The 12,550-nt window shown below is 38.7% G+C and overlaps 1 protein-coding gene across 18 annotated transcripts in view; it reads right to left on the minus strand.

The window, feature by feature from the left end:
- Positions 1-464: 464 nt before the first annotated feature.
- LOC126928900 (regulating synaptic membrane exocytosis protein 2) overlaps positions 465-12,550 on the minus strand; it is a 69,455-nt gene continuing 57,369 nt past the window's right edge. For 15 of the 18 annotated variants that reach the window (XR_007717000.1, XR_007716993.1, XR_007716999.1 and 12 more), the window contains 5 exons: positions 10,436-10,646; positions 8,409-8,623; positions 7,636-7,775; positions 6,648-7,538; positions 465-5,660 (listed from right to left, as the gene is read on the minus strand). Coding sequence is in view for 1 of the 18 variants with exons in the window: in XM_050744756.1 (XP_050600713.1) it covers positions 5,658-5,660; positions 7,404-7,538; positions 7,636-7,775; positions 8,409-8,623; positions 10,436-10,646 (704 nt within the window). In the remaining 17 variants the exon portion in view is untranslated. The remainder of the gene's footprint in view (positions 5,661-6,647; positions 7,539-7,635; positions 7,776-8,408; positions 8,624-10,435; positions 10,647-12,550) is intronic. The other 3 variants (XR_007716996.1, XM_050744756.1, XR_007716998.1) reach the window with 3 other exon arrangements.

Raw genomic sequence — 12,550 nt, forward strand, 5'->3', positions numbered from 1 at the left:
ACTGAAAATGGGATTTAGAAGGGAAAAGGGAGAGAGAATTAAAACAAAAAAGAATCTTATAAAAGAACATATCAGAATGGAAATTTCAAAAACTATAAGTATTTTTAAAGGAGTCGTTCTCTCAGCTTTGAATAAGGTAGCTTTATTTTGTTAAAAATATTACTGACATTATCAATTAACAGCGGAGTAACGAGTTAATCGGAAAACGATGAGATACTTTCTTTCACACATCGTGATCGTTGAATTCCGGCGGTGTCGTCTCGTACTTTACAAAAAAAACGTTCTCGTTTTGCGTTTAAAATATATATGTCTATATGCATGTGTCTCGTGTGTGTGTGTGTCTGCATGTGTGTGTATATATATATATGTATATATGTGTGTGTATGTGTGTGTGTGTATATATATATATATATAAGTGTGGGCCTGTGTATCGTAAAAGGTGGCTGCGATTGAAATGCGACGAGATCATTGAATCACTTTATTGTCACACGCCATGTCTGGCATCAGGGGTATCTTTTATCAGATATATTATACTGGATACAGTCACTAACGCTTTATATTAATTCATTCCGCGTAGATCCCGCCATGAACTCCTCGAATCGTAGCAGTGCTGCATTTCGAAAATTTTTTTTTCTTTTTTTTATTACCGGTTGGCCGAACCAGTGATATATACAGAACTAGGATTAAAAACGGTTTCACGTGAGGGATCTGTACCCGATTCCGTATCGATCCCAGACATTTCACCGGGGACGAAAGAAAAAGAAATCGTCGGAGGAGTTCCCGGCCGAGTTCTTTTTGTTTTCCCACGGAACGTTGTCTAATCGTATTGTTTAAATTCTTTTCGCCTTTGTATCTCTTTATCCTTTTTTTGTTCTCTCTCTCTCTCTCTCTCTCTCTCATCTTTTGTTAACGAAAATGACGCACCTTTTTTTCTCGTGATATCCCACACGCTCTCTGCCTTTCTCTCGTTCTCGCTCTCTACCTTTCTCTCTTCCTCGCTCTCTACCTTTCTCTCTTCCTCGTTCTCTGCCTTTCTTTCTTCCTCGCTCTCTCGCCCGTACTCCTCCGTGTTCCTTTTCGAAATAAATCCGGACAGATTTCGTCTCGTACAGATAAATTAGAAACCGTTTCGGGCGGTAAAACGCGCGCTATTCGAACGGTATGAAGTTTGCCTCATCGATATTCGAGAATCGGTGTCCGCGTGATCGTACGATCGATAGCGTGCGTCGATTACGTCGTGAGCGACACTCGCGGCGGACTACGTGAATCAGAGGTATGCATCCGGAAGTCGCGTGATTGAGGCATTTGACAAATGTCTATTTAAGTATTCCCGAGTTCCGTCGAAACGATCTTATTCAGTGCGATTATTACATGTTCGTTTGTGCACGACTTTGCCGAAATTCAGTGTAAATGTGACGAATTCGAAGCACGTGATCGATCGAGATACCGTTCGACGCGATTACAGGAACACTTCTATGCTACGCTGGATCGTCTCTACGAATTTTTTAAGTAAGTAATGAATTTCATTGTAAAGAAATCGTTGACAATGTCCCTCTGTTTTTTGTCTTGTTTCCCTGCTTCTCTTTCTTTCTTTCTTTCTTTCTGTTCTCGCACTCGTTCTTCCTCGCATACCCTATATCATAATCGTAAACCTAAATTGGCTCTCTAAATTTGACAAAAGTGGTACCCCTTGGCTCTCAGATTTTCTGCATTCCATGTAAATCTTATTATTTACTCATTCTATCTCTCTTTGTGTTTAATTTATTTTCTCTTTTTTTCTCAATATGACGCCCCCTTCTATCTCGTATCAGCCATTGTTTTTTATTCGACTCGATTATATTTGTTCGAAAGTATTTCTCTTCTTTTTTTTTTTGTCTCCCTTCCAACCCTCTTTTTCGTTTTCGTTTAAGTTAATTTGTAAGTATATAGGTACAAAGTTGGATATTAATTTGTTCGTTTCCGTAGTTAATGCTATTTGTATGTATATGTGTATATATAATATATATGTGATTCACGATGCGTGTTCGATCCTAAGATTGAGCATGCCTATGTACAAATGGGCATGGCAAGAGTGTGAAAATTAACAAGCTTCACCTTGGCTCCCTTCGCATTGTTCCTCCACTTGCATTATTTTTTTCAGCAACACTTGACAATTTTCAAAGCAAATGGTAAATAAGTTATGCGTTTATCACATTTTAGTTTAAAGAGAATAGAATTTTCTTTTCTTTTACTGAACATATTTTTTAATAAAATAATTTCTCAAATAAACAAATAGCAAATAAAAAATTGATGCTGCGAAGAAAGTCAAGGTAGAAATTAGATCAAAATTACGTTAAATGAAACACAATATATCTGATTTATGATTCTTCACATCTAGCCAGCTGGTTTTCGCTTTTGACTCCCTTCAAAATTTCTAGCGCAATTTCCTACAACAATTTGCCGATGTTCTTGTCATACTTCTCCGAATTACTTTATCGATGTTATTATATTAAAGTAAACCCGTTTTCTTTTCCCTCGCGCTTTTGCTTTTTCTCTCGTTTAGAATTTCTTAAAACCGGCTACTAATTATAAAGGTCCTACGTTTGTATAGGATATGCAGTATTTTATATCGTAAGCGTTAATAGTATCGCAACGATAAGATCTTCGCGAAACTTTTTCGGGCGATTTTACCACATAACAAATATGCTATAACAAATATTAAAGGAGAGAATAAAAACGTTCAAGCTACTTTAATTTCATCGAATTGAATTTTTGTATGCTATTATTTCATTTACGAATGAAATATAAATTAATAAAAGAAAAAAGATGGTAGTAATTCCAACGACATAAAGGTCGAACGAATTTCGCGAAGGATCTTACAACTGCAAGTAACCAGCGGATTACAAACTGAACGTATTACATAATTCGTCTTGTATATTTTTTTCTCCTTATCAAGTGTTAGCCACTAATACAGAGTTTATACTTTGCTGTGTGATTAATTATGTAGTCATTGTTCCAAGAGCCTACTAATATAAGTCATGCACTTGCAAAATGTTTTATTTAGAAATTGTCTTACAATAGTAATTTTTTTCTTCGTTTCTTCACTTGATAGTTTACATTACACGTCGTCGCGTCTGATAGAGCTCTACGTTTGGTTTGTATCTTTTTTTTTTTTATCTCCACGAGTAAAAAAGCTTCTTTTTTTCGTTTTTTTATTCCCATGCTGCACGTTCTGTCCACTAATTCAAGCATGTTATAGATATGATAAGATATCGCCTCTTTTTTTATACATTCTCCACGTAATAATGGTCGATCGATTACCCGGTTACCAGATGGTTCCTCCTATCTATAGAATTCGCCGCAAAATAATCGAGTTTTTCACTATTTCGTCCGTCTCGTCTCTGTTTCATTCTCGAAGCTAAGCCCTTATATCGTGATTACGTTTCACTGTTCTGCTCTTGCTTTGGACTCTGTAGAATTTTGTAGAAATTTCGCGTGGCGATAGTGGATAATATGGCAGAGTGCAATGACAAGAAGAAAATGAGAATCGTCGCGAGAAAATTGAAAGCACAGTAGCGTGACATCGAATTTTATAAGCGTAGACAATTTCAAGATATCGATGTCGAAGTCACTGACTTAGAAAAACTTGGAAATTCTAATTTTAATATCTGAAATGTTCTACTTGACCATCATAAAGAAAAGGAGATATTAGTATTAAAAGAAAAATTTAATTCGTTGGCAAATTTTAAACCCCTGCATAATATCAAAGTAGTTATTCTGCGGTATCTCCGAAAGAAAAACGGCGACTCTATTTCAGTGACGTCGATCAATATCCAAGGAGAGTACCTTTTAAAGAGTAACAAACGAGAAGTGAAGCGATGTAAGGGAACGAACTTAATTTCTCGTGATAAAAATGGACGACCACAGGTAATTGTATTTCTTACCGAATGTATACGTGCAATCCAAAAGCAGAGCGTATTAGTATTTTGTTCGAAGCAGTTAAATTCGCAGTTTATTTCTAATCTTCGACTCGAGTAATTCCCCTTTTTCTTATTTGTCTTTGTAATCAATGATTCTTTTTCTCGTCTTTTTCCCCGGTTATTCTTTCTCTATTCCCATTTTTCTTTCCTTTTTTCTTTTTTTTTTTTTTTTTGTAAAGAGAATTTACATGTTGCAAGCACAATCAGCGAAAAGAAAATCACGTTCGTTAATCAAGTGTTTAATGCTATAGATATTTTCTACGTACACGTGCATGCTCATCGAATTGTGTTCACAAGTGACCAGACAAATGCACAGACAAAGATCGAACACATAACATGAGAATTAAGAGATATAAAATCGATTGTGAGTTCCACGATCGTTCGCCTCGTTCGTTGCCCGAGGTCGAGCGTCGTTTCACGCTTCCTTTCCCGAAAGGTTCGTCAGCAGTGTGTATCGCGCGGTACACGGTTTCCGCGGCGAGTCCCGCAACGAAACGAGACGCGAATTTCACGGACGTCGTGTCCGCTGTATGCAAGAATTACGTGGGCGGTTCGTTCAGTAAATATTCACGTTAAAAAAACGAGCGTTCCGTTGAAAGTCGAGTGCAAGTTGATAAAGAGAATAAAAGATTCTAAATCGTACACGGCTGTCCCCTTACGCGTAAACATCCGATTCGTGAGGTTTTTCGACAATTAAATAAAAACTAACAGAATCACAATATACGACAGTCGATATAGTTAGCACTTTACTTCTCTCCTTCTTTCTCACGCACACACGCACACATACTCTCTCGCGCAAAATAGTTGAAGATGGGCTACTTTAACGTTCAACAACAATTCGCTAATTCATGATATTTCTCGGCCTCGTTCCCGTTCGCCTCGCGACGCCTTCGAATTCGCGGCCGATTTCGACGGATCAAACGCGACACAAGACTCGACGAATGTTTTCTTCGTCTCGAGCTCTATTTTCTTGATCGTGGTAGTAAAAATCAATATGGAGCGCGGGTGGTGCCGCGATGCTCGAAATCGCGAGGGCAACGGGACAACGAGAACGCGACGGTCAAGGCAATTGTTCATCAATTTGTAAACACCTGCGCGCATACGTATCGCGAATTCATATATATGTATATATATCATTGTTATAATATTTACAATAAATAATATACGCTCTCTCTCTCTCTTTCTCTTCCTTTCTCTCTCTCTCTCTCTCTCCCTCTCTCTCGCTCTCTTGACGATGATATTTCTTGGCTAAAAACTTTGACAACGAGTTCCAAGTATATTTATCTGTTGTTTTTCTTCTTTCAATATATCTTTTTGTTTTTTAATTTGTTCATTTGATTGTTCTTTAAATGCGACTGTCCTTTTTTGTTGTATTTCTGAAAATCGTCACTGGCGTCAACACTCGGAGCGTCCTAAATTATGTACAAATATTATTTGAAATGTCTATCGCGAATACGCGAAACGGTAATATTACTTAAAATTTCGTTAGTGGTTCGTGACGATGATTCATAATGTTCGCGTCACATTACCGTTCGTTACGACGTTTACCATTTTCAACAAATTTCACCACTTCACTGCTTTTCTCGTTCTTCGTTTCACTTCAACATCGAACATCGAAACACCGTTCGGCACCCCTTTCTCATAGCACACCACGTTGAAATTCGTATCGATCTCGTATCGAGTATCTCTGCGTTGCTTTCACTGTAAAGGAAACGAAATGTACAGATCAGTCGAGCGTTTGATTCCAAGTGCAGTAATATCCATAGAAACATCGTATATAAGAGGAACAATGAGAAGTATATAAACGATGGAAATAACTACAAGTCGTATGTACACAGTTAAAAATAAGAATTCAGATTGGGAGGAGAGGTGTTGCACTTTTTGGGATATCACTCGGTATATCACTTTGGATCGTTGGCATCCTTGATATTTTTAGGAAACATTGAAGAAGACTTGAACAAGGGACTCCGAATACGGCAGACTTACCTTGCATATCTTTTTTTTTTTCAACGAGACATTTATTTTACAAAATCGGACAGGTTCCTGCACATTGGAATGAAAATTGTTGAAAGAGGTTGCGAAATAGAAGTGCAATACTGTGCAGAATTCCAGATTAACAAAGTAACACACGTAATCAAGCAATATCAGGTTGTCTACAGATACTCGTGGCTGCGAGTATAATGGAAAAAGTAAAGGAAAAGAAAGAACAGCGAGAGATTGCGAAGTGACACTTTCAGGAGAACAGACACAGGTATTTCGCAGTAAAAAATTTAGACGAAAAAAACGAGCTGGAAGAGTTATACGAATTGGCGAATGCTCAGAGAAACAAACGAATAAAAAGACAGAGAAACGGCGACGAAGTTTCGATTCTGGATCGGCAGAATGTTTGGCGCGTGTTCGTCATTGAATTATCGTCACTTCGTTGCCGTCGAGGAACAAGTTGGCCACCAAGACAGAGAATTTAGAAGGCAATAGGGTAATTTCAGTGTAAAACGAAGACACAAGGGGAATTTTTAACAACACACGTCCATAGACTTCACGTGGATACTTCAAAAATACTTCAGTCAATTTAAGCTTCTCAAACTTTTTACGGAGGTTGGAGAATATAAAATAACTATGAGGTCAAGTATCCATGTGAAATCGTTCGAATCAATTATTTAGGAACGATGCGTTGATCTCAGTGCGTACCTAAAACTATCTGGCGCTCCAGGAACATGGCTGCTATCTCTACATCTAGTCTACATAAAGACTAGTGGCTCATCTGATATGCCGTACATGATATGTGATGTGCTAGTGGTGTTTCTAGAAAGACATGTCCTCTCGTACGACCTTTCACACTTTTCCCATTCTCGCGGTTACCTTGCAAATAAAACACACTTTTCTCGTTTTGTTCAACAACACGAACTCACTTGCCCAATATAGCCACGCAAACTCTTCTCTCTCTATATTATATAGTTCTTCTCATTACTGACATCGATCGTAACTGACTTTTATTTTACCGTATTCAGAGCCGACGGTCTATCGATAAATCGTTCTCGAATTTCGAACGTTAATACACGAATATCTTTACAATGGGGAATAATGGAACGGACATGTATCGCGAGAAATCTCCATGAAAATCTTTGTCAATTTTACTTATAATGTACGCGTTTTATTCTTTTTTAAACGATCTTTGAATATTTGCAAACAACTATTATATATGGATTCACTTTGAAAAGGGAAATGTATACGTTATATGGACAAACGCGATTAACAATAGACTCGATACCTTCTTTTTTTTTGGCTTTTTTCTTACTCTTTCCGTCGAGAATTAAAAGAAGCTCGAGCCACCGTCGGATTACACGTAAAGAGAATACTAGATGGAAGAGCTCTTTAAATCTTAAAGGACTCTAAGGACGTGGCCGAGGATCGACGGGATAAAGCTAAGGATGGAGGTCCACTGACCAGGGATATGTTGCCAAACAGCTTATACCACCCGAACACCATCTCATTGAGGTTCAGTTCGTCCAACACGATCTGCGCAATGCCCATGAATACTTTTCTCCCTTCTAATCGGCCGTAATCACCCCACACTGTTACCTAGAATCACGTAGAAGACACAAAATCGATAAATCGATATTCTAAACCGACTAGAATCTTGATAGAAATAAAATGAAAGTAATTTATAATTAAATACCTGCAGTATACAACCCCGGCAATTTTCTCTAAAGGCTAACGACTGCTGGTAGAACGGATCCAACGTTTTTCTGGCTGCCATTGTTTTCGCTTTCGCGATACACTTCTTTCCGTTCACCAAGTAAACTTTCACGTAGGAAGCTAAAATATTGGAAAAAGTCACAACTGATAGATGGTAATTCAATTTACTGGATCAGTGTTCTCAAAAATTGTGGAAGGCTTGCTAATACTAGAACCAGTAGAATTCGTAATTTTTTAGAGAAATTTTATATATTTACACGAGCAAATTTTAGAGATTTTCTTTGATCTTAAATGTATAGAGTACATCGATAAAGACTTACCTTTTCTCTTGCGCTATATATTTCTTCGCTAGTAAATTTTATAAATTTATATCAGTGCGTTATTGAATTTATTAGTGCATTATTGAAATATACGTATTTTTTCATACACGATTAGCTTGCTTTTAGTGCCTTAGTTTTATTAGGTCATCCCATAAGTTCGTGCCGACTTTTGTTTATACATTTCATGTGTCGATTTATAAACATACGGCGATAAGGGACCAATGCACTTGAAAAATGGGAAGAAGTTGTACAACCAGAGGGGTATTACATTTTTTCATGAAACTGAACGGTATGTAAACAATCTTAACATATATAACCGCTCTAAAACCGGAACGAACTTATGGGATGACCTAATACATCTTAGTCATCGGTAGTTCTAGTATTAGAAAGGCCCCCGACACAAATGGAACCAGTGCAAGGATTGGCAACGAACCTGGAATGGCTTTAGTGCCCTGTTTCGGTTTAAGATCTTTGGCACGTATGACCTCCACTTCAAGGTAGCCTTTCTTCTGGGTGAGCGAAAGCTGGATCTCGCCAAGGCAGCGAGCACCAAGTGCCTGCCTTCCGACCACTTGTCCAGGCCCAAGATCTTCGATGAAATCTCTCAGTTGGCCGGTTTCGCCTGTCATTCGTAGACTGGGAGACCAACTGCAGTTCCCAAAATTAAACGTTTAGTGATCGATGAAGGTCTCTGAAGTATGTCAGTAAAATTCAGGGTAAAAATTGAAAATAAAATACAGGACAAACGGGGCTAACAGAAAATTTCGAGGGAAGTTCGATTCACAACATCGTAAATCGATGATATACATATATATGTGTATGTATTCATCGATAGATTATGGTTATTCGTTCGTATCGATACTTTCTTCAGTTCGTTAGTTTGATCGAGTTGATGACGATCGAACATAAAGGGGAGGGGATTAAATAAACGAATCGTTAAGAGATCGTTCCGCGGGAGCGAGGGACGATTCTCGCAAGTCTTCGACGGAAGTGCGGAAAGAGAGAGCACACCTCATTCAATTTTAGACAAGAAGAACTCACGCTGCGAGTATAGTGTTGGTGTAGCGAGTAAATATATATAGTGTACGAAGAAAATTGTAAGGTTGGAGAACGTAGCAGGCTTTCGGTGCATGCAGACCATTCTATGAGCGAGTTACCATACCAAGTATAATATCCTTCAACAATAATCAGCTGTCTCCTTTGTCATCGTACGTCTACCACTTACGGTTACGTGTAGTTTCTGATTATTGTTGAATCGACTAATTGTACTATGTCTATTCATGCTTCTTTGATACTTAATCCAGAATAATTGTTCTTAACTTACGGCTCAGGATTACCTTTCGCTGTCTTATTGTCTTATTGTCTAAAATCTGCCCCTATTTACTGGAACGCTTTATCGTCCTTGTTGCTATATCGTATGAAATGAAAGAATTTAGTGTAGGACGTTGGGGTCGTTCTATTTCTAGTACATCAACCTTTTCGTGTGTTATCCTGATATTTTTTTAGGAGTAAAGAATTAGTCGGGATATATTATATGTACACTGCGCTTGATCGTTGAAAAATAACGTTTACCAGAATATTGGGGATTCGTAGATGTAGATAATTCTACGGTCATATATTTAAGATGGAATATGTAGGATTTATGGATAGAAATATCTGTGGTAGGTGGACAAGGGAAATGATTTACAATGATGGAAACACGTATATACACAGAGTGTGTGCGCGTGGTTCACATACAGTGGTGCTTTGACGATTATTTAGCCAAGCAGTAAGCCAAGACGACGATAACATTGACAAAGGAAAATATGATAACAGCATCAAGAAACATTGATATTACATCGATATATAAAATACGAAATAAACGAAACTTAAAACGAATAATTAAGGAACAGAAAGTATGAGACATTCTTATGATGTGCTTCCATTTCTGGTTCTTCCAAGTTCCTCCGTTTTTCATGACTAATTACATCAATCAAGAGGTAAAAGAATCGCTTGTCGGTACAAAGGAAAATGATATGGGTGTAAAAAGAAGGGAGGGGTAAAAAGCATGAATGAGCAAAACATCAATGCTGGGCATACACATCAGCTCAATCACACGTCGAAAGACAAAACGATCCACGTTTCACGTATCGCGATCTCCTGTGCAGTAAACAATAAAAAGGTTATCCGAGGAGCACGGTGAAAGTAGAAACGGAAAGACAGAGTCAGACAGAGAAGTCAGAGAGTCATTAGCAGGGTTAATCCAACACTCGGAATTTCTGAGTCAGCGAAATTACCGATCTATTCTCCTTTCGGTACATTTAAAGCTCACGAAGTAACCCTGCTGGAAAGATAGTAGATAGTTTTTGAAAAAGTAGAAGACAGAGTAGACAGAGAAGAAGAAAAAGTTTTGAAAGAGACAGACAGCAAGGAGTCTCGCAGTTCCGGCTGCAGAATCGGTCGGTGGAGGCCACTACTTACGAGCTTCCTTCGGAACTAGAGATCGAGTTGAGACTTCCGGCTGTGTCACTGGCCAACGATCCCGACTGTTTCCCGGATTCAAAGCGTTGATAGGGTACGATCTCCTCGGAACGCTGTATGCTGCTCGGCGTGCTGTTGCGTTTCCGGCTCGATAAACCGGCGCGTGCCTCCGCGACACCGCTTCCGACGAAGATCCCGCCGATACCGCACTCTGCGTTGTAAATCAAACAAGAAACAACCGCTAAAGCTATGATCTTTCATTGTGATTCCCGCATCGCGTCCGCCGCAGCCCTTTTCTCTTTCATCCAGCTCCAGGTGGTCGCCGTGCGTTTATCTTTCGATTATTTTTATCACCACGAATCTAACTCTCTTTCTCTCCCTTTCGTTCGCTCATTCTCACAGTACCCTCGCTTCCTTTTTTTCGTTCACCGTTCGTTCGAATTTTCTCTCATAACGAAAATCGAGGAAGTGATAAGAGAGAATACACATGTACACCTAGATGAAATTCTGACTATGTGAATGAAGTCGATGAAGGTTTTGGAAGATAGACAAGTAAAGGAAAGGTGCTTTCAGATCGGTTAACTACTACGTAGCTCGTGGAAAAAGACTTCGATGGCCTGTATGCTCGAATCGGTTTTTCAAAATCCATGATATCAATGACGATTCCGTGGTACAAGGCCTGCGAAAGATCTCGTTCCTCGATGGGGTAAAACTCCTGCTCTCTGGAAGAAAGAATACGATAGAGCAGTAATTAACAGCTGACGGAAATTCAAGAGCCCTCTGACTCTGTTGTGTGGTCGCACCTGCAATCAGAAGCGCGCAGAAAGCGTTACAAGCTAAATTTTTGTAAGTGTATCATCAACAAAACGTCACATCTATAGTTCTGCTATAGGAAAATTCGCTGCAGCTATGTATATATATATATATATATGTATATTCATACAAATATATTTGCATGTGTGTTCGTGTAACACAGAAGTGTACAAGAGGGTTTAATCCTACGAAGACTCGTTCGTTTCTCTCTGAACATCTACGGTGTAAGCGAGTATTTCACATTTGCTCGCGTTTCACCGAACTTTCGAGAAGTACATAAGTGTCGACAGGCAAAATGTACAAGACTCGTGTGATACAATCAACGAACCTGTTTTGCTTTGTAACGAAGAAAAATTAAAAAAAAAAAAAACAAAAATAATATCGAGATATATGTATATCCATGTATATATATGCACGTATATGTAGAAATATGCGCATGAAAACACTGCATCGCTCGAAGACATCAAGAAACGAAAAGCCGTAGTGGGTGAAGTAACTTTCACCAGTAAGCACGTATCAACAGCGGCTTCTAATAAAATAAATGACAACGAACCAGGTGGTCAACTTACCTACCGTCGTGTGTAAGTCTCGATCGTAATCAAGATTCGCAACAAGTTGACCACATGTTTCATCTATAAGTCGAAAAGCTATACAAAACAGATAGACAACGCGACGTATTGCCAGCATCAATCTTTGGCCGGCGCTTTAGCTACAGAGTCACGAATAAGACAGTCCGACATGAACAAATATACTTGAGCAGCTAATACGTAAGGTTCTTGAGATACAATCTGTTTCTTCTCGATAGAACTGGATGAACAACTTCATCGAGCTCTACACAGCTCAGGAAACTCGTGCAAACGTTCATCTAAAAGTTACGTATCGCTACTACGTAGAAACAGTCTCTACGATCTATGGGAAGTGACTTGTGAATCGTTCCGCAACTATTTGGAGGACCGTGCAACCTCGAAAATACTTTCCCCAACAATTAAATAATAATAAATAATCGCAATCCGAAGTTTGATTATTAAAAATGTCGAAGAAAGTATTTTCCAACGATAGTCACGAACAGTTTCGCGTCACTCCCTTCTCTAAAGCACAACTTCTGTCTAAAGAGGAATGTGCTGCGTGTTTTATGGTTGTTGTTGTTAGAAATGTCGTAGACTGATCACGCTGCTGTCGTTCTTCTTGCCTCTCTGTATCTCTCTGTAACTTGTACTCACATTTCGCCGAAAGCTGCTACGACATCCTCTCGAATGGACTGCTAATTATCGTTAATAAATTTAACCCCTGAAGAATAGACAG

The sequence above is a fragment of the Bombus affinis genome, chromosome 2 (genome assembly GCF_024516045.1).
Source record: "Bombus affinis isolate iyBomAffi1 chromosome 2, iyBomAffi1.2, whole genome shotgun sequence".
In the NCBI taxonomy this organism is placed as follows: domain Eukaryota; kingdom Metazoa; phylum Arthropoda; class Insecta; order Hymenoptera; family Apidae; genus Bombus; species Bombus affinis.